The sequence below is a fragment of the Ascaphus truei genome, chromosome 12 (assembly GCF_040206685.1).
Source record: "Ascaphus truei isolate aAscTru1 chromosome 12, aAscTru1.hap1, whole genome shotgun sequence".
NCBI classification, from domain to species: domain Eukaryota; kingdom Metazoa; phylum Chordata; class Amphibia; order Anura; family Ascaphidae; genus Ascaphus; species Ascaphus truei.
In genome coordinates, this window is record NC_134494.1 from 17,681,243 (window position 1) to 17,701,377 (window position 20,135).

General features: G+C 44.7%; 1 protein-coding gene across 4 annotated transcripts in view; it reads right to left on the bottom strand.

Annotated features, from left to right (window-relative positions):
• CHID1 (chitinase domain containing 1) overlaps positions 1-20,135 on the bottom strand; it is a 217,249-nt gene that overhangs the window by 139,272 nt on the left and 57,842 nt on the right. For 3 of the 4 annotated variants that reach the window (XM_075566851.1, XM_075566848.1, XM_075566849.1), the window contains exon 9: positions 8,151-8,243. The exons of the other annotated variant lie outside the window; for it this stretch is intronic. In XM_075566851.1, the coding sequence (XP_075422966.1) occupies positions 8,151-8,243 (93 nt within the window). The remainder of the gene's footprint in view (positions 1-8,150; positions 8,244-20,135) is intronic. 4 annotated transcript variants of the gene reach the window in all.

Consider the following 20,135-nt stretch of genomic DNA (forward strand, 5'->3'; position numbering starts at 1 on the left):
GGAATTAATTTGCAAGGCCCACACATTTTCTGACTCAACAAGCTGGGAAATAGCTTCCAATACGTTGAGATGAGAAGGTGAAAAAACGTCCACGCTGGAGTTTCATCTCTGGATCTAAGGGTAGGGGAGGACGGCGTTATGAGAAAGGACATTTGCAAAGGCTGCAGACGGCTTATTGGACTTCCTTCTGAGCAGTGCAGATAAGAAGTGAGAGAGGTGGGTGTGGTTGATGCTGCTGGTGCTCCACTTTGCCAGACAAAGGCGGTCACTGGCAACATTAAACCTTTCGCTGCCAGAGGCGTCAATCTCATTAACAATAGGTCCATGACATTGGGTAATTTTGGTTCTGAGAGCAGTTGATCCCTTAGGCTGCTCTTATAGTGCTGGCGACGCCGCGACAAAACATATGCATTGCCGCCGTCACGTGCGCTTATAGTAAGTGCGACGGAGCAACGGATTGGTCGCGATCGCTGGAAGTCATCTCTATTTGATTTTCCAGCGACTGTCGCCGGCACTATAAGCGTAGCCTTAGATGCCACTAGACTTAACCCGATCACTATCCAAGGTGCCTGCAACCTTGGCCCCTCTGGTAGTAAAGGGGTTAAAAGTGTCCTCTCACTTACCATATACTGGGGTAAAGTGAAAGCACTCTAACACTGTGGATTTTCCACCCTGTTTTCACATATTAAAGAATGATTCATACGGACCCCTTTATTCAGGATTGTGTCCATGCAGTGACTGGGAAACTACTGCAACACCAAAAGTCGGAAAATATCCCATAAGAGCATCTATAACAACTAACGTGTTCTCATACTGCTCAATATCATGGACCACGTTAGTGTTAATAATCATTTGAAGAAGCACACGTAGCGCTGTACATCAATATATCTATATACACACACCAGGAGAAATCTTCTGACTCTTGATCAAAATGTCTATATGCCATTGCAGGACTTGAGAAACACAAGGTATTGTGAGTGCCGGTCATTCTCTATCCTGTACAACCCAACTATTCGTTGTGCACCTGTGCTTCATTACCCAGTGTTTGTAGGCGTACCATACCTACATATATATACATTCAAAGTGGCAATCCATCTGCCACACTATCTTCTACAACCTTTTTGCCACCTGATCATGTTCTACAACAATAGAAACTTCCATGCAATACTACACAAGAGAAATTGCTAAAATGTTTACCACAAAAATTTACCCAAACCGTTTTAGTTTCCACTTTCCCACCACAGGGCTGTTAATTGCCCCTCCGGAAGTCTTCTAAATTACTTCAAAGTGTACAATTTAAATCAAATACCTAGTCACTACTGAATTCTACGAAAGCCACAGGCCATTCATCTGAAATTTATATGACCTGCGATTCACTTGCATTACATGCTGGGCATGTAACCGGCAGTGCTAGTGATATATTTCAGAATGACTTGGAAGGGGTCTAGAAATCAGCAGAGTAGTGATTGAAAATGCAGAGACTGTAGGAGAGAGCTTCATGAAGTGAATTTTGAAAGGCATCAGGAACCACTAGTGAGGCAGGGACAAGAAATTGGCAAAATCTTCCCGCAAATGTAAAGGTTGGCAAATTGTGGGCATTAACCGCTGGCGAAATTTATTTTGCGATAATATGAAATGTTTCCAGAAATCACCAACTGAGATTACCTTGGTTAGAGAGCACAGTCAGTGATACTTCATGATCATATTTAGCAAACAGTGGCGAAAATATTTTTCATTTATATGTCATTTGCTTCAGTGCCGTGTAGGCAGACATTTTCTTTTAAATTCCATTTATTTACCTGCTTTTACCTCATTGTAAAATCATGTATTAGTTTTCCATTTGGAGTAATACTGATGGAATCCTTAAGCTCTACTAAAGAATGCTATTTTCTACATACTGCTTAATAACTCTGCTCTGATTACGACGACGTTGGAATGTTCAATGTGTTCTTTCCTCTGTTATGTCCAAGCTAAATTTGCAAAACTAATAGCGTTATAAATTATGCATTACAAATTGTAAATAATGTGTTACACTGAAATTATAATACATTAAATTCCATTAGCATTTTAACTTTCTACATGGCTACCATATGTTTAATAGCTTATCAAATTTCAGCACATTAAAAGGCACAATGACAAATTCTACAAAACATAACATAAGCTGTTATCTTTAGGGCCCTATTAATGGTGCGTATGACACGGCCTATGGCGTCTTTACGAAATATAAGGTACGGCACGGACAAACGCTAATTTTTGTTTAGTGGCATATCCGGCTGACTGCTCCAATGGGAAGTGTTGGGGGTCCGGTAGCAGACCAGTCGAAAAGGGTAAAGCAGCAATTTATTTTGAATCCTACCTAAACAGGTGAGAGCCCAGGATCGGTGGTACCCTAACATTCGGGGACCCCCCTCATTCTGCAGCGGCAAGCACGGGATGGACCAGCGGTCAAACAGTATGGCCTTCCGGGTCAGGGCTTACTCAGGCGGCCAACAGAAAAGATGCAATGTTATCATGAGAAAACATTGCGGTTTCTTACTGGTGACCTCAGCGGCCATGTGTCAAAAGAGGCACAAACACAGACAAGTTTGTAATGAAAAGGGGAAACGAACAGAGATTTTTAAACGGAAAATGTTTGTTGAATGAAACCTCTAAATGGAGCTGGAGCTTGAACCCCTTCCTCGCCAGAGTGGTGTTCAGCCATGCACTGCTAAAACAGAGGTGCGCAAACTTTTCCCTCTGTGTCCCCCTGCCTGCTCTCCCCCCTTGCTCACAACGCCCAATCAGACCTTGTCTCCGGCGTCAAATGGCACAGCGGGGTCATGTGACGTTGAGTTGCCTGAAGCTTGCGGAGGCAAAATAAGGGAACTTACAGAGGCCTTGTGTGGTCCCCAGCATTTCATTTAAATACTTTGGGGAAGAGTGTGGGGCCTCTAAAAGTCCTGCGCCGTCCCCCGCAGAAAATCTCGCGCCCCCCAGTTTGAGCACCCCCTGTGCTAGAAGATCATTACGAAAGGGTTACCAAAAGAAAATGTGTTTTTCTTAAATTGGGCATCACTGTTTGCATCATTAGGTGATAAAAACAGATGTATGTGCCGCTCACACTGCACTGTATTAACAGCCATAGAGTGCGAAGGGTCACAAGCATAGTGACAATGTTAGTCATAAAGAACTAGTCAGCTTGACTTTAGCGTGAAAAAAAATTCCGGTCCAACACTTTGAGCATCCATATGCACACTGCAAATAAACAGTAATGAGCATTATGTGACGATCTGGTGGCAGTGACAGTAATTTGTGAAGAACAGCCAACAACATGACTATTTACAGCTGTGGTGCAGTAAATAGGATTGCGTTATTAAGGCACAGTCCTAATTAACCGCTTCAATTCTTCTTCTTGTTCCTTCACAAACTCCCTCTATTTTCCCATTTTGGGGGCTCATTTGCATGACATTACCCAGAATCCCTGGCTGCAATGGAAACATTGTACGCTAAGAGATAATGGGTAAAGGCAGGGTTGCAGACCTGTCTGAGACATGCCAATGTGCTCACAAGAGTTATTTTTATTTTATTTTTCTTCCAAATCACATTTTTTCTCTGTGAAATCACCCAGTGCTCTTTCTAATTTGGATACCTTTAGATGCAAAAATACTTATTTCGGGTACTCTTAAAAATGGCTGACATCGCTATTACAGAGAAGCAGTTACATGACAAAGTGCTTTGACTTCACTGGAACTCCGCTTTGACTTCACTGGAACTCACTGTGTTGCCCCTTTTAAAGTTGCAGTTCCGCTTAAAAATATATGGTGGAATTGATTCCTTGCCCATTTGAACCCCTCTGCCTTCTGGCAGTGAAAGGGTTAACAGTCTCTTAACTATTTAAAAGAGCAATCTCACCCGAATGTTAATTTCGTTTCCTACATAATAAGAACGGAGGAGGAGCGAGTACTCCGGGGCTGAACCACTCTCCATTCAGCTCAGGAGACCTCCTTTCAGCTCAGGAGACCTCCCGGTTTCAGAGATACTTCGTTTTAGGTGCGGTGCTCACTCATGAAGAAATCATGGCCACCTGTTTCGATGCTGCAACTTGCTATTGGGCAGCAGATTCTACACGATGTGGCGACAATAATGTTTCCCCAGGAGGGAAGACCGGTACTTTTGATCTATGAGAGGACCGCTGGTTCCAATGATGTAAAAAAAACTAACTAAAAATGTTAACAAAATTAATCTCACAGGGATTTTATCTCACAGATCTATCTAATGCTTTTGAATATTGAACCCTCAAGAACATTTGCATATATGCAGAGGTGGAAGAAAGAATTGGGAGATACTCTAGACCAGGGGGGCGCAAACTTTTTTCCCTGCGCCCCCCTGACGGCTGTCCCCTCGCTCCCGCGCCCCCCCCAACCCCAACTTACCCGCGCTCCGGCGTAATGACGTCACGTTGCCATAGCAACGTGACGTCACATGACCTCGCAGCGTCATTTTGACGCCGCGTTGCCATGGCGACGCCGGGAGGAAGCCGCCGGAGCCACGGGTAAGTATGGTTTACAGAGGCCCTGCAGCTCCCCCGGCACTTAATTTAAGTGCCTTCGGGAAGCGCGCGGGGCCTCTGTAAACCCCACGCCCCCCGTCGGCAGTCTCGCGCCCCCCCTGGGGGTCGCGCCCCACAGATTGCGCACCGCTGCTCTAGACCAAACTTTTCCCAGTGCGCACCCCTGCCTGCTCTCCTGGGTGCCTCGCACCTTCCCCTGACCCCGGCGTCAAATGACGTGCGGGGTCATGTGATGTCATGTCGCATGGTAACGTGACCCCGCAGCGTCATTTGATGCCGGATTACCAGGACGACGCGTTGATGGAAGGGAAGTGTATAATAGAGGCCTCGTGCGGTCCCCCGGCATTTAATTTAAATGCCTGGGGGGAGAGCGCGGGACCTCTATAAATGTCATGCTCAGAAAATCTAGCGCCCCCCCCAGTTTGCGCACCGCTGCCCTAGACTAGAGCTAGAGAAGTGGGAAGGAATCTGGGAGGCTGCTGCCAAGAGTTCACTTTTCACAATCATAGCGGAAAATTAAAACGAGATGTTGTTCGGATGGTTCCCGACTCCTGTCAGATTACACGCCACTAATAATGCAATGTCCCCCATACGTTTTCGAGGCTGTGGACAAAATGGTTCCCCATCACACACATGGTGTTCTGCCTGCTGATTTCACCAATATGGAGGCAAATCTTCACCCTGATCAGCACATTGTTAGGCACGACTCTCGCTCCTGACCCATGGTTTGCCTTGTAAAGAAGATCTCCACCAAACTTCCATAAAAACACGGATAAGGCTGCGTCCACGCTGCCGCTGAGCGCGCTTGGCACTTTTCGCGTTTACTTCAATGAAGGTAAATCTGCACGGCCTCACGCACGTTCGTGCACGGCCACATACTCTCTCCCAAGCTCGGCGCTTGGGGAGACAGATGAAATTGATTTTGTAACGCGCTCAGCAGCAGTCAATGCACACAGCACACAGTCACACACACACAAAAACACACTACACACAGAAATAGCCCTGATCCACCCAATGACATGCCCCCACCCGCTCACAAAATGATGCAGGACAGCCGATCGCTCATGCTTGGACAGTTAGTAACATCACCGCTCTCAAGCATGAGTGTTCTCAGCGGCAGCGTGGCCGCAGCCTAAACTAGCAACACAGATCGTCCTGGCAACCAGGTACTGCATTGTGGCCCTTTGGAACAAACAGTCAGTACCTGACATTATTATAATTAAACGGAGGTTATGGTATGTGCTCTCTAATGGAAAAAATCACAGCTTTCTTGAGAGAAAAAAGTGTCTCACAAATTCTCTGCGATACGGGGGCCGTGGATGGTAACAAAGGCAGGGTGGGACCCGGCGCCAATAACCTTATTGTAATGAATAGCACAAGGACTCTGTTATAGTGTGCGCTTGAGTCAGTCTGACACTCCTGCGGGGGATCTTCGCAGAGCCGCATGTGTGGAGTTAAGCACCTCCTTTCTTACTCACTATATATAATTGGTTTACTTTCTTCCCTCATCTTCTCCCTTTTCATTGCATAATACAACAATGAATGATATGCTACATATTTTAATGTGTGTTATCACATCTGCTTCCCACTGTTTCTTTTCCTGTATCTCATAAAATACAGCTCAACCCCGTTATAGCGCGATCCGTTACAACGCGAATCTGCTTATAACGCGATGCAAGGGTGGCTCCCAATTTTCGTATTTATGAATACTTTACAACACGATTATTGATATCTTAAATACTTTATTGTACAATGCATACAATTGTACATTATTTCTAACGCGATCTGCTTATAACGCGATGTGATTCTTTGGACCCCAAGCACAGCGTTATAAGGGGGTTGAGCTGTATACTGCAAAATAAGTTAGTTGGAAAAAAAGAAGAAAAGAAAATCGCCTAGGTGGAATTGCTGCTTTAAGATATGTTTAGCAGCTTGGAAATGCCCTGAAAAGGTAGAATAGAAAAGTCTCGTACTGTACCTACCTAAGGAAAGATTTGAAAGAACATGAAGCAAATAAAAATACCACGTGTTTATTCACATGTCTGTCTGACAGGCCAGCAACTCTGCTTTTCACCATTGTCTCCTAGCATAAAGTGCTTCCAATGCAACCTGGGATTCTGGGAAATTACAAATGCAAATACGCACCAACCAATGCAACCAGGGATTCTGGGAAATGACAAATGCAAATACACACCAAATGTCACCTTTTGCTTCAGATTCATTTTAACACGGACCCCTATAAGCATAAAGAACATCAAAAAAACTCTGTGTATCCCAAAAATATTCACTGCTAAAACACGCTGTTTCTAAACTTCAGACAGCCCTTTCAAGAACGGTATGCTAAAGTAATTCCCTTTTGGGATCATTAAAGATGCAACTTTTCTCGCCTCCCCCCATCACTGAATATCAGCATACTGCCAAATTTAGTAATAGTAAGCATCCACTTCCAACTGCTGCGACACAGCAACATATAAAACGTTACTGAAGCCACCTAAAAATGAGGACTCGTGACCTCAGCCCCCCCCCAACAAAATGCTACGAGAAACACCAAAATGGGTAACTATTTGATAGTAACCCATCTCTTGAAGAACAAAGAAAACAGGGCAGCCTGCAACATATTGCTTTGCAAGGGGGGGGTTAAAATAGCAGGGAAGCAATTGCAGTATATACATACTTTGCAGGCCTCTCTGCCATGTAAGGGCTTTAAGGGTAAACCAAAAAGGCCAGGGGAAAATATGGTGTGCTGCTATTTAATGGGAAAAAGCAGAGTAATGGAATTTCAGACTGTTACCAACTGCCTGGAGGGGAAATGTAAGGGTAGCATAATTAAGAGGCACCAGGAGAGCAGGGTAAGCAGTTCTGGGTCAGAAGCTTTTATAGGCTTTTTACTGATAAATTCAGCTGATGCGTGGGTTGGTTATCAGGGGGAGAGGTTGGTTATGTACATCACACATATTTCTTTGTCACCCGCTAAACAATAACAGCTTTCGGAGCAATGTCATATTATATTGTGAGTTAAAAGTGCAGTCCCGCTCAGTTACATACATAATGGAAAAAGTGCTCACAGCCACGTAACACAACGTAGTAACTTTGCAAACAGGCACTGCCACGAATAGCTCAAGGCCTTGACTAGTAAAAATGAAATGTAATTTTGGCGTACAGAAGAACTCTGCTGTCCATTGGTACTAGATACATTGCAGCACATGCTCACTGTGCCACACTACGTTACACAGGACACATACAAACAGATACATCACTCGGATTGTAAGCTCTTCTGCGCAAGCCCTCTCCATCTGTAACATCTGATGCACATTTGTAGGAAAAAGGTCTAGTTTGGTGGTCTACAGTAAGTAAAAAAACCTGCACTAAAAATACAAGATATCTTATCATGCCCCCTTGCTGCTAGAGAGAGCGGTAAATAATTGCTAAGCCTCTCCCTAGTGAAGTGGGTAGCCCGTTTCTCACATTTGATTTAGACAAATGTGAAAAATAGCGCACATTTAGCAGAAATTACTCTTTTTGCTTCCAGAACCGCAATATTCATCGATGAGCGGACGCCGCAGGGTGTCCAACGACTTCAGGGATTTATGGTTTTACTTACCCGGGTGCTACTGCAGGAGGAATGACGAGGATGAACCGGAGCTTGGCGTGATGCAGTGCCTCTCCGAGGTGTATCAGCAAGTGAACCAACTCCCTGCGGGCAGGAAAGGCATGAAACATCCATTAAACCAGAGGAAAAAGCCAGGCAGCAGAAACTGTATCCTCTATTCCAGGAACCAAAAGAACATCCTTTCTTATGCTTTACCTCCCTTTGTAATATGGTAAGAGGACAAGAACATGAATGAATGATGCCTGTCGCCTTCTATTCACTTTGTTAATTATGTATCAAAAGCTTCTCACCACATATAGTCTTATAGCAGGACTCGTCAACTACTTTGCCAAAGGGGTCAAATTAGAAAACATGTAGAAGTAGAAAGGCCACTTTATTGCAATGTCATTTTAGATACATGTAAAGACTAATATTTTTCAACTTTTTGAAAGCATTTATAACATCTATACAATAGATATGTACATTGTCAAAACGTACAAGTGGAAAATACAGCACTTAGCTGCCAAAGCAACTACAAAGAAATTAGCAAGAGCAGAGTCCAAGGGTTACATCAAGGCAAAAATATACTGCTCCAATATTTAGCAGGTTTCCTTCTGGAAATCTAGTAAGTATACATGTATGTATGACGTCAAGCAGAGATTTTCTATCAAATGCGAGTTACCATGTTTCCCTTGGGAGTGCAAGTCTTGGTGACTTTCTCCATTTATTTTATTAAATCTTTTTTTTACTGTTGTAGCGCAGTTTCCCCCACCCTATGGGAGATATGGCGGCTACTGGGTATGTGTGTTGCATTACCGGTGGCTCACAGGAGGCCTGAACCTCCGCTGCTGGGAGCCTGGGGTGTACCTGATCCGTCTGGTGACAGCGCCTCCACCCATGTGGGATCCTAACTATGTTGGATAACCCCGTCACAGGACCCAATGCAAGAATACACACACTGGTATAGATAGCAGTTTACTGCATGCAGAAAATAATAGGAATAACAATGTAACACCCACACCAAATACGCCACACACGACCGTAACCCCACAGTGCCCTCCAATACAATGCCCACACCCTGATGGGATAACCCCCCAAAGTACTGAGGTGCCCATGGGCACCCAACCAACCTGGTGTCCACAAGAGCCAACCACCCCAATGTGTGCGACAGCGCTGCCTACAACTAAAGTGTTATTGTTGGTGCACTTGGTGATGTGATGATACCTGCCGGGTGCACCAACACCCGGTAGCGCCGACTGAAGACAAGGGGCCACCCTGTCCCAAGCTATCGTCGACAGCGATGAGTTCTGCCTCCACGTGGGGTGGAATCCAGCTGGAGGGTCCCACTTTCAGTCTGTAGCCGTTGGTGGTATGGTCCCAGACCACAGGTCACAAACACTGCGTGGCGTCCTTCTGTGTCCCTGATACTATGAATGCTAAATGGGGCAGTGTCCCTGTCTAAGGGCCTGTCCCTGTAGCAGCCACAAACTTTACAGGGGAATCGGGGCCTAGCTGGGGCCTATGGGGTCTCTGGACTAGTGCAGGGGCCACAGACACCCTGCAGACACACCCTACCCTCTTCTTGTCCTAGCTCCGACTGGCGTGGTCTCCTCTGCATGCCAAATGTATCTCTCTGCTTGCAGGGGAATCCGGACGCGCGATTGGCTGTTGTGTAGCACCTGATCTAAAAGCCCATGGGGCTGCTGGGGACTGTAGTTCTCCTGTGGGGCTTTGCCTAACATGGCTGCCGCTCCTATACCCCTACTGCGCATGCGTGCGTCTCTGTGCAATGGCCGCTGCAGCGGGGACCTATCCGCGCAAGCGCAATGTTGACTGCGCATGCACGATGGTGACGCCCTGGGCATTTGCTCCACCGCAGAGCTCCGGCTCACACACCACTGCAGCCCTCCCCGCAATCTCCCAAGCCTCCGCTGCCAGTCGCAGCCGCATCGGGAGGTAAGGGCCGAAAGTGGACCCTGGCCACATTGTGTTACGCTATGGAGCTTGCGCTTCTCTTTTTATTTTATTTTTTAGATATTCCTGTGTTTGGCAAAAAAACACTTCAGAAGCAGCAATTGGCTCTTTTCCATCACTTCACTTTCTCCCAAAGAACTAGTTTGAACTTTTGATTGTTTTATATTTCAGTGTGATTGGTTATACACACATTCTGTTAGTTAAATTAATATCTCTTTCTACACCCTATATTGAATACACACTAGAAAATATAAGTTATAGCACTTGCTAAATAGTTCACTGTATTTCCACGCTGGCACACTGTTTACGGCTGCTGTTTTTTTTCTCTTTTTCTCTTGATGTATGTATGTTTAAAGTATGTTGACAACTGTTTAAAATAAAATCGAATAAAAGTTATACAAACACATTGAAGAGCTTATTTAATAAGCTCCCATGTGGCCGAATACTCCTACGGCCTTATATTGTATGTATGTCTTTATTTATATAGCACCATTAAGATACATAGCGCTTCACAGTAGTAATACACGTGACAATCACATAAATAACAAATACTACAAATAACAGAACATGGGAATAAGTGCTTCAGACATAAAAATGCCCTGCTCCGAAGAGCTTACAATCTATTGATATAAGCTGCATAGCCCAAGGGCCACCAGTTGAAGAGCTATGTCCTAGGCACTTATTCATTAAGCTAGGAAAAGGCTGATCTCAATTCAGGTCAATGAGAATTTTTGGCCATATGGAAAAAGCCCTTTAGGGTAAAATAACTTGTCATTTTTGGTTTGAAATATAACATAAAAAAATAAATAAACCATACAGATTCTCTGAAGTTGAACCAGTTAAACATTGGAGCAACACACTTTTCAACAAAGCGTTTATACATTAAAAGTAGTGGTACTAGGCTTCCAAATAAAATAAATAGTGGGGCTCCATGCAGCCCATTTGTGTGTGTTGTTGTATGAAGATTTTTTTATGTCACTGCTGGAGATGGGAGGATTTCAAACTTGAACCACAGGGACGCAATATTGTCTCTATTCATACAGCACCATAGCTAGAACCTAAATAGTCATAATAATACAAAGGGGCTATAGAAAATAATGAGATGGTAAGAGAATGTAGGGGATGACAGGATCGGAGATAGCAGGTTTGAACGAACATACTGATAAGAGCATAGCTGGAGAAAGACTGTTGAAATTGAGGCAAGCCTACATTTGGGGAGGTCCAGCTGTCCGTGGATGAGGTATAAACGTTTTGTCTGTATGTATTGAAATGATAACTACTGATAACTATGCCTGAAATGATACCAACGGAAATTGCAATTCTCCACCCATAACTGAGAATGCCTGTAAAGATATATATGATGCAGATTGCTTTCTATTATCTCTGAATAAGTATTGGAACAAGAACCGATCCGTGGAATTATTGACGGAGGTAGAAAAACCCATCTTCAACTGCCTTTAATAAAGGTGCAGTCCACTCCTCCACCCCGCCCCCACAATTTGATGGTAAAATGCACTTGTATGGAAACAACTAGTCATATTATGATCTCTACATTGTTTATCTGTACTTTTTAAGCTGCATTGCTCCTTACTTCAGGGATCCGACCTAAATTAAGTACGGATGCCGCAACGATTCTAAACTGCAGTTATTTGAATTTAGTTATGAGGTGTCTCATAGGAACCACACACCTAAATAATGATACAGTCTTCACGAGACCGCTTTCCAATAAGTTAGAGCCCCCCCCCCCCACCTTGTTACACAAGAGGCAGACGCAGCTATTCCCATTAACCTTTATAAAACTGAAGATAAACGGTGTATTTGAAATGAAAATGCAGGTTGGACTCCCCTGAGATTTGTGGACGAATGGAGTATTTCAAGCAGCTGGTTGGATAAGTGAGTGGGTGACAGGCTCAGCTATTTGCTGACAGCTCTCCCAGTGCTTGATATATGAGAGGCGTACAAGAGGCACCTGCTCTGGCAAAACAAGAGTATGTAACAAACGGGCCAAGCCTCATCTGTAATCCTTGCTGTCCTGCATTTCAAAGGACGTAGAATGTTATTGTAGTCCAGACAACTGGGCTACAATAGACTGGTTAAAGGGCCATTCTATTGTAACCACTTCGATCCTACATCATACTTAGGACCAAAGTGACAATGTTAATGACATGTTTAATGGCTTAAAGGGTCCCTCCCAAGTAGAAGCAAAATGACCTAGACTGTGACCTGTTTTATGGGTTAAAGGGTCAATCCCACATAGTAACAACTTGACCTAATAACGCTGACATGTTTAATGGTGCACAAGATACAGATGTAGCCCAGTTTCTATTGACCATGGTTTGACACACTCCAACTTCCCCAACAAACTGTGGTCCGAGAAGGCTGGGCAACTTGAAGGCCGGAGCAAATTTATTTGCTACGGCACAGAGGTAGTTAAATCCGGCTACCTCTGTATGACAGCAGTGCTTGTGTCACTGATATAACCTCTTCGCTGCCAGAATGCCTGAGACGTTTGAGCAAGCCAGTATTATGATATTGGTTTAGGAAAATGAGATTAGATAAAATAATTTTTCTTGATCTTCTGTACAAGAGCTGGATATCTTCTTGCCACACTAGTCTAATAAAGTATAACACCAGACATTATACAGTAGCATGATGAACTGTTTTATTTGCAGGTTGCAAACGCACAACGTTTCGGGGATCCCTCGTCCTCAGGTGCAATATTCTTCTGTACAAGAGGGAAGCCATATTGCAGCTGCTGATGTCACTTCTTGACATAAGCAGCAGCTATTATGCGTTAGAACAATGCACTAGTGTTAACTTTTACTTGTACAATGTGCATGAAGCCCTTGAGTCTTACAGTAAAATATATAAAATCTGTAATATTTATCATCTGTAAATTACTTTTTCTGCTTCCGCATTCTCTATCCCGGAGTGGATAACACCCTTGATCTAGATTTATATGATGCTTTTAATGGATTCAGCGTTTGATGAAGCAACCGTAAATACCAATGGGGGAACTGATCAACTGGAGTAAATAATGGGGGGAAAGTGAGGTTTCCACAGCGTTGCTTTTACACTGCACCGAGAAGGAAATCCAGGAGGTAATTCAGTTACTGAAATATACAACTCTATCTTTTTATTGCCGGTTTTTGCATTTGCAGCAGATGGGAAATTGCAAACGATCAGCAAATTTGTGCAGCGAGGAAGCAAAATGTGGGAAGCTTTTAACAGTACTTAACCTCACGAGAGCAAGAGCCAAGATGCGGGAAACAACATCAAAGTCCCAAAGATCTTTTTATTCTTCACAAGAATTTATCACAATTAAAATAACAGTAAATAAGTGTTTATTTTGTATCCCAGTCACACTGTCAAATCTAGAAAAATACTGGTATAAAATAGCTTTCACAGGGACTGTAAAATATAGCAACCACTGTGAATTTTGCTTTAGGAAGGTTTCATTGTGGACCTTAACTTTACCTGTATTGTACACGTGTGAACTGGTCAGGGTCTGAAAACAACAACAGACGATCTATGCATTGTTTTGAAGTACAACTACATCTTCACCCTTCAGCGGTAATAGGCAAGGAACACTACACCGGCACTTTTCCGGGCAAGGTGTCCCTTTGCCTTGTGTTATATTTACTTGCTGCTCATATCCCCATTGTTTATACTTTGGTTTCCCTGTATTGTTATTTTGTAAAACACTGTGCCTGCTATATAAATAAAATTATACATACAGTACTGTATATTACAGTTTTACTGTAATGTTTAGGAAATTACTTTTTTCCTGAGTAAAGGCACAAACCAGAGTACAAACTACCTTGGCCGGGATTGACTAACAACTGAATGGTTTATTGAACCACGATCGCATGTTAACGGCCATTAACTGTGATGCAGGATTGTGATGGGATAGCACACATCGGAACTGAGTAATCTCACCCCCCCCCATTGATTCATTCCACTGTTTTTTTTCTTCTTAAAGACGTCTCGCTACGAAAATGTGTTACTGACCCCTCTCTGTCTTTACTTTTCCACACTGGAGACCAGCTCAGCATATAATGTAAAGGTTAACAACAAGAATCTAGGGACCTCGGTTACTAGGGGCATGCGTGGGAAGAACAGGCCTTGTATCTCGGAAGCCCAGAGATCACACAATTTCAGAAATCAAAGCCAAACGCACACTGTACCCATTCAGACTGAGCTAAGAGAGAGGGGTTTTCTTAACGGATGTTGCTATCCCAACCTCACGCTTCAGGAAACTTGTTTAATGCGAGTGAGAGGTATAGCAACACTGACACTTAGTGACATAACTGGGAATCACATGGGAACTTGCAAACCGCTTGTCTCGATTATGTACTGCCAAGCAGCAGTAGCAGGGGACAAGTGCAGATTGTAATATCTTTTAATAAACAAATAGGAGGTCTTCATAAATGGTAATAGTGTGTGCACAGATTACCAAACCACAAAGGGTCTCTATTTCATGCATTTTACACGTAAATGAAGGGTGCTGTGAGATTTCAAGAGCTCCCCTATATTTACGGGTTAGTTCATTAAATGAAACACAAGTCAAAGCATCGATCTGAAAATGAGAAGCACAAAAACATTTAACTCTGGAAGACCACTTGGCTCACCCAGTCTCTCCATTGTCCTATCTGCCATGATCCCTGGCTTTTCTCATCTATGAATCATTTGTGTATGTCCAAAGTCATTGCAAAATTCTGCATCAACTTCCACAACCTCTTCTTGGAGGCGGTTCCGTGCATCCACAACACTTGCAGTGAAATATTTCTTTGCATGCCCCTTGATTAATCAGGTCTGAAAAATTCTTCTCTCCTGAACCCTCGATATCTGTGATGTGATAGTCTGCATCTTATCCTCTTCTGCCCCATATCCCATTGCGGTATCTCTTATCTCCACAGAGGAAAAGCTTTAACCCATTCCCGGCATTGATATGGATGGCTGGCTGCTCTGGAAGGGAAGGAGCTAAATAGCCAATTAATAAACTCTGCTCCACTGATCTATCCCAGGGGACAAAACAGCTGCCTTTGCTTATATACCTACAAACAGATAAAACTAGATTCCACGCAGTGAGACAAATGTAACCTAGGATGTTACCCAAGATGCCTGGGAAATATTAATTTGCATATGTAAAAATGTATCTACATATTTCCCAGGTATCATTTGTTTCACCACAGGAGTATAGGTAACGAACTTTATACAAAGCATGCAAACAGTTCATTCAGAGCCCAAAGCATTACTTATTAAAGATTTGTTTTACATAGTTACATAGTTACATAGTAGATGAGGTTGAAAAAAGACTTCCATCCATCAAGTTCAACCTATGCTAAATTTAGACAACAGATACTTTATCCTATATCTATCTATACTTATTGATCCAGAGGAAGGCAAACAAAAAACCCCATTAAGGGGAAAAATTAATTCCTTCCTGACTCCAAGAATTGGCAATCGGATTAATCCCTGGATCAACATCCTTCCCATGTATACTTATTTGGTATATCCCTGTATGCCTTTTCCATCTAAAAAGATGTCCAACCTTTTTTTTGAACAAATCTATTGTATCTGCCATCACAGTCTCCATGGGTAATGAATTCCACATTTTAACTGCCCTAACTGTAAAGAACCCTTTCCTTTGTTGCTGGTGAAATTTCCTTTCCTCCAACCTTAAGGGATGGCCCAGAGTCCTTTGTACTGCTCGTGGGATGAATAGTTCTTTTGAAAGCTCCTTGTATTGTCCCTGAATATATTTGTATATAGTTATCATATCCCCTCTTAGACGCCTCTTTTCTAATGTAAATAAATCTAATTTAGCTAGCTTCTCCTCATAAGTTAGAATGTCCATCCCCTTTATTAATTTGGTGGCTCTTCTCTGCACTCTCTCTAGTTCCATAATGTCTTTTCTTAGGATTGGTGCCCAAAATTGTACTCCATATTCAAGGTGTGGTCTTACTAATGCTTTGTAAAGGGGCATAATTATGTTTACTTCCTTTCCATCCATTGCCCGTTTGATGCAAGATAAGATCTTGTTTGCCTTTGCAGCTACACTACCGACACACTTTATTAAAGTGTGGCCGGTACCGCAAGCCGGGATATTTCCCGGCTTGCTTGTGGCTGCCCATCGGCGTGCCGCGCGTCATAGACGCGCGGTCACGCGTCTTCGGGAGCCTGCGCCCCCTGCACGCGCGTCCAGGGCTCCCCGAGGGAGCCCTGGTGTCCCGCGATCTGCGGGACGGCGGCAGGGGGTTCCGGGGGACCCGGCGGACCCGGTAGCGAGAGCGCCCCGATCGGAGGGCGCTCTTCTGCTGCTTCGGCGCGCGCCCGTCACACTCGGGCGCGCGCCAGGCTACTGCTGCGGCCAAGAACGGGCAAATGCTCGAATAAACTTGGCCGCAGCAGTACTGCATGACATTGGGCACTATTGCTAAGCCTGCTGTCTAAGAGCACTCCTAAATCCTTCTCCATCAAGGATTCCCCCAATATATCTCTATAATTTGTAAGTCGCCTTTTTATTCTTGTATCCCAAATGCATAACCTTACATTTATCTGTATTAAACCTCATCTGCCATTTACCTGCCCACGTTTCCAGTCTCTCTAAGTCCATCTGAAGAGAAATTACATCCTGCTCTGATTCTATTACCTTACACAATTTAGTATCATCAGCAAAGATGGAGACTTTGCTCTCAATCCAACCTCAAGGTCATTAATAAACAAGTTAAAACGCAGGGGTCCCAGTACCGATCCCTGAGGTACTCCACTCACGACTTTAGCCCAACCTGAAAAAGTTCCATTTATGACAACCCTCTGTTGTCTGTCCTTTAACCAGTTTTCAATCCAGGTGCATATATTATTACTGAGTCCAACGTTCTTTATTTTGTACACCAACCTCTTGTGTGAAACCGTATCAAAAGCCTTTGCAAAATCGAAGTAGACCACATCAACAGCATTACCCTGGTCTACAGTAGATTCCTACTTACCTCCTCAAAGAAACAAATAAGGTTAGTTTGGCAAGATCTATCCTTCATAAATCCATGCTGACTATTACTAATAATTTTATTTTCCATTAGGTATTCCTGAATATTATCCCGTATTAAACCTTCAAGTAATTTCCCTACTATTGAAGTCAGGCTTACAGGTCTGTAATTTCCCGGTTGTGATCTAGCTCCCTTTTTAAATATAGGCACCACATCTGCTTTACGCCAATCTTGTGGTACTGAGCCTGTGGAAATGGAGTCCTTGAATATTAAATATAATGGTTTTGCTATTACTAAGCTTAACTCCTTGAGAACTCTTGGATGTATGCCATCGGGGCCAGGTGCCTTATTAACTTTAATTTTTTCAAGTCGCTTATGAACTTCTTCCTCAGTTAACCAATTGTTCATTAATATGGAGGTTGTGGCTTCCTCCTGCGGCACTACTATTGAACGTGATTCTTCCCTGGTAAACACAGAGGCAAATAATTTGTTTAATACCTCAGCTTTTTCCTTATCTCCAATAATCTTCCTACCCATCTCACACTGAAAGGGTCCTATATTTTCTTTTCTCATTTTTTTGTTATTACGGTACTTAAAGAACTTTTTAGGGTTGACCTTACTTTCTATTGCAATCCTTTTTTCATTCTCCATTTTTGCTAATTTGATTGCCCTTATGCAATTTTTGTTACATTCCTTATAATTCTGATACGATGTCAATGTCCCTTCTGACTTCAAGAATCTAAACGCCTTCCTCTTCTTGTCCATTTCCTCCCCTACCTGTTTATTTAGCCACATTGGTTTTGACTTATTTATTTTATACTTTTTACCCAAGGGTATACACTGATAAGTGTGCTTTTCTAACAATGTTTTAAAGACTGCCCATTTATCTTCTACATTTTTCCCTGCAAAAACATCATCCCATTGTATTACTATCATCCCATTGTATTACTTTTAATATATAAAAATACCGTGCTTAGGTTACAGAAAGAGATTACAGGAACATACACAGTTATAATAAATGCAGACTAGTTTCTTAAATTAAAAAGGATAAAACATGAACAGAAATCTCTATACAGTTCGTTACCATGTCATAGGTTCTTCCCAAAGGTGTCCCTGGAGGAGAATTCACGTGTTTTGATCCAAAAACACACCTCTGTTCAAGTCTAATTTTCTACTCAAACATGCCAACATTTCTGCCAGACCTTCTTGCATTGAAACACACAAGACCCCACCCAAGTCGTAAATCAGTACTAGCTGCATTTACGACTTGGGGGAGAAATAAAAAAAAGAAACGGTCTTGGAACATTTAAACGTCTATCTCATAATTTTATTACTTTAATTCTTGGAATATCATGCATCAAATAGGTTCAGGCGAGTTTGCCGACTCTAACGATACTATTTTTTGATTGGCTTGCGCCTAAATTTGAGCTACAAAGAAATGGATATCTGTCCTTTGCCACATCATAAACGTGAAGGGTTTGGCCTTACTGCGTCCGTCTAATTACAACTGTTTTGAAAATCTATATGTTATTCTTCAGAAGAGATCTCATGCCATGATAACCTATATTTAATACTAGCTGATATACTCGGCGTTGCCCGGGATTTAATTTTTCTGCTCCCCCTCTCTCTCCGCTCCCACCCTTCACAGCTGGGTTCACCCCCCCCACCCCACGTTCAGATGTCTGAACCACCCCCCTTTCACAGCTCCATTCCCCCCCCCCCCCTTCACAGCTCCAATGTTCCCCCCTTGGTCAGGGGCCGGTGCGCCCCACCCCGTCACATGTCCACCTCCCCCCTTCAGGGCTCAGCGGCGGTGGCTCAGTGGGGGGGCTGGCGGTAGGGTAGTGATTCCCCCCCCTTCAGAGTGGGAGGCAGTGACTGTGTGGCAGTGACTTGTTGCGTGGGTGGGTGGGAGTGATTTGTTACGTGGGTGGTAGTGATTTTGTGCGTGGGTGGGAGTGATTTTGTGCGTGGGTGGGAGGGAGTGACTTGGTGCGTGGGAGTGACTGGGTGGGAGAGACTTAGAGACTGGGTGGGTCGAGACTGGGTGGGTGGGAGAGACTGGGTGTGGGTCTGCAGGCAGTGACTGGGAGGGGTGGGTGGGCAGGCAGTGACTGGGAGGGGTGGGTGGGCAGGCAGTGACTGGGTTGGTGGGTGAGAGACTGGGTGGGTGGGAGACCCTGGAGTTAGACGGGACTGGGGTTAGACGGGAGAGACTGGGTGGGTGGGAGAGACTGGGTATGGGTGTGAAGGAGCGGTGGGTCGGTTGCCAGTGACTGGGTGGGGTGGGTGGCCAGTGACTGGGTGGGGTGGGTGGGCTGCCAGTGACTGGGTGGGGTGGGTTGGGTGTGTTGCCAGGGACTGGGTGGGCTGCCAGTGACTGGGTGGGGTGGGTGGGCTGCCAGTGACTTTGGGCTGCCAGTGACTGGGTGGGGTGGGTTGCCAGTGACTGGTGGGTGTGTTGCCAGTGAGTGGGTGGGTAGGTTGCCAGTGACTGGGTGCCCCCCCCGGTCCCTTAAATGTTCCCGGCGGCGGCGCGTGGCCATTCAGCCACCTAACCCCGGTCGGCGGTCGGCCCCCCCTTCCCTCCCCCCGGACCCGCGGGGTGTGGAGAACAGTGGACCCGCGCAGCCGCCTCCTGTGCCGCTACCTCCCCCCAGCTCCTAACCGTGCACACTTTCCCTCCGGCGCCATGCCGCCATGTAGGGGCGGTCCTCATGCCCCGCTCCTCCCGTGTACACTCTCCCCCTGGAGCCCTACCCCCGTCGCTTGCTCTGCCAGTGGTGCCATGCGGTAGTGAGCGCGGGAAGAGTGGGCTAAGTGCGGAGGACGGCGGCAAGGGCGGAGGCAAGTGTTCGTAGTGGTGACAGGAGTGTGTGGTCAGCACCGTCGTTTATGAGGTCCCACGGCGGCAAGGGCAGCGTGGGGTAAGGGCGGAGGGGTGAGAGAAGGGGGAACGGGGCAAGGGCGATGCGGTGGCAAGTGCGGAGGGGTGATAGGGGGGGGGGGTGCAAGGCCGGAGGGGTGAGAGGGG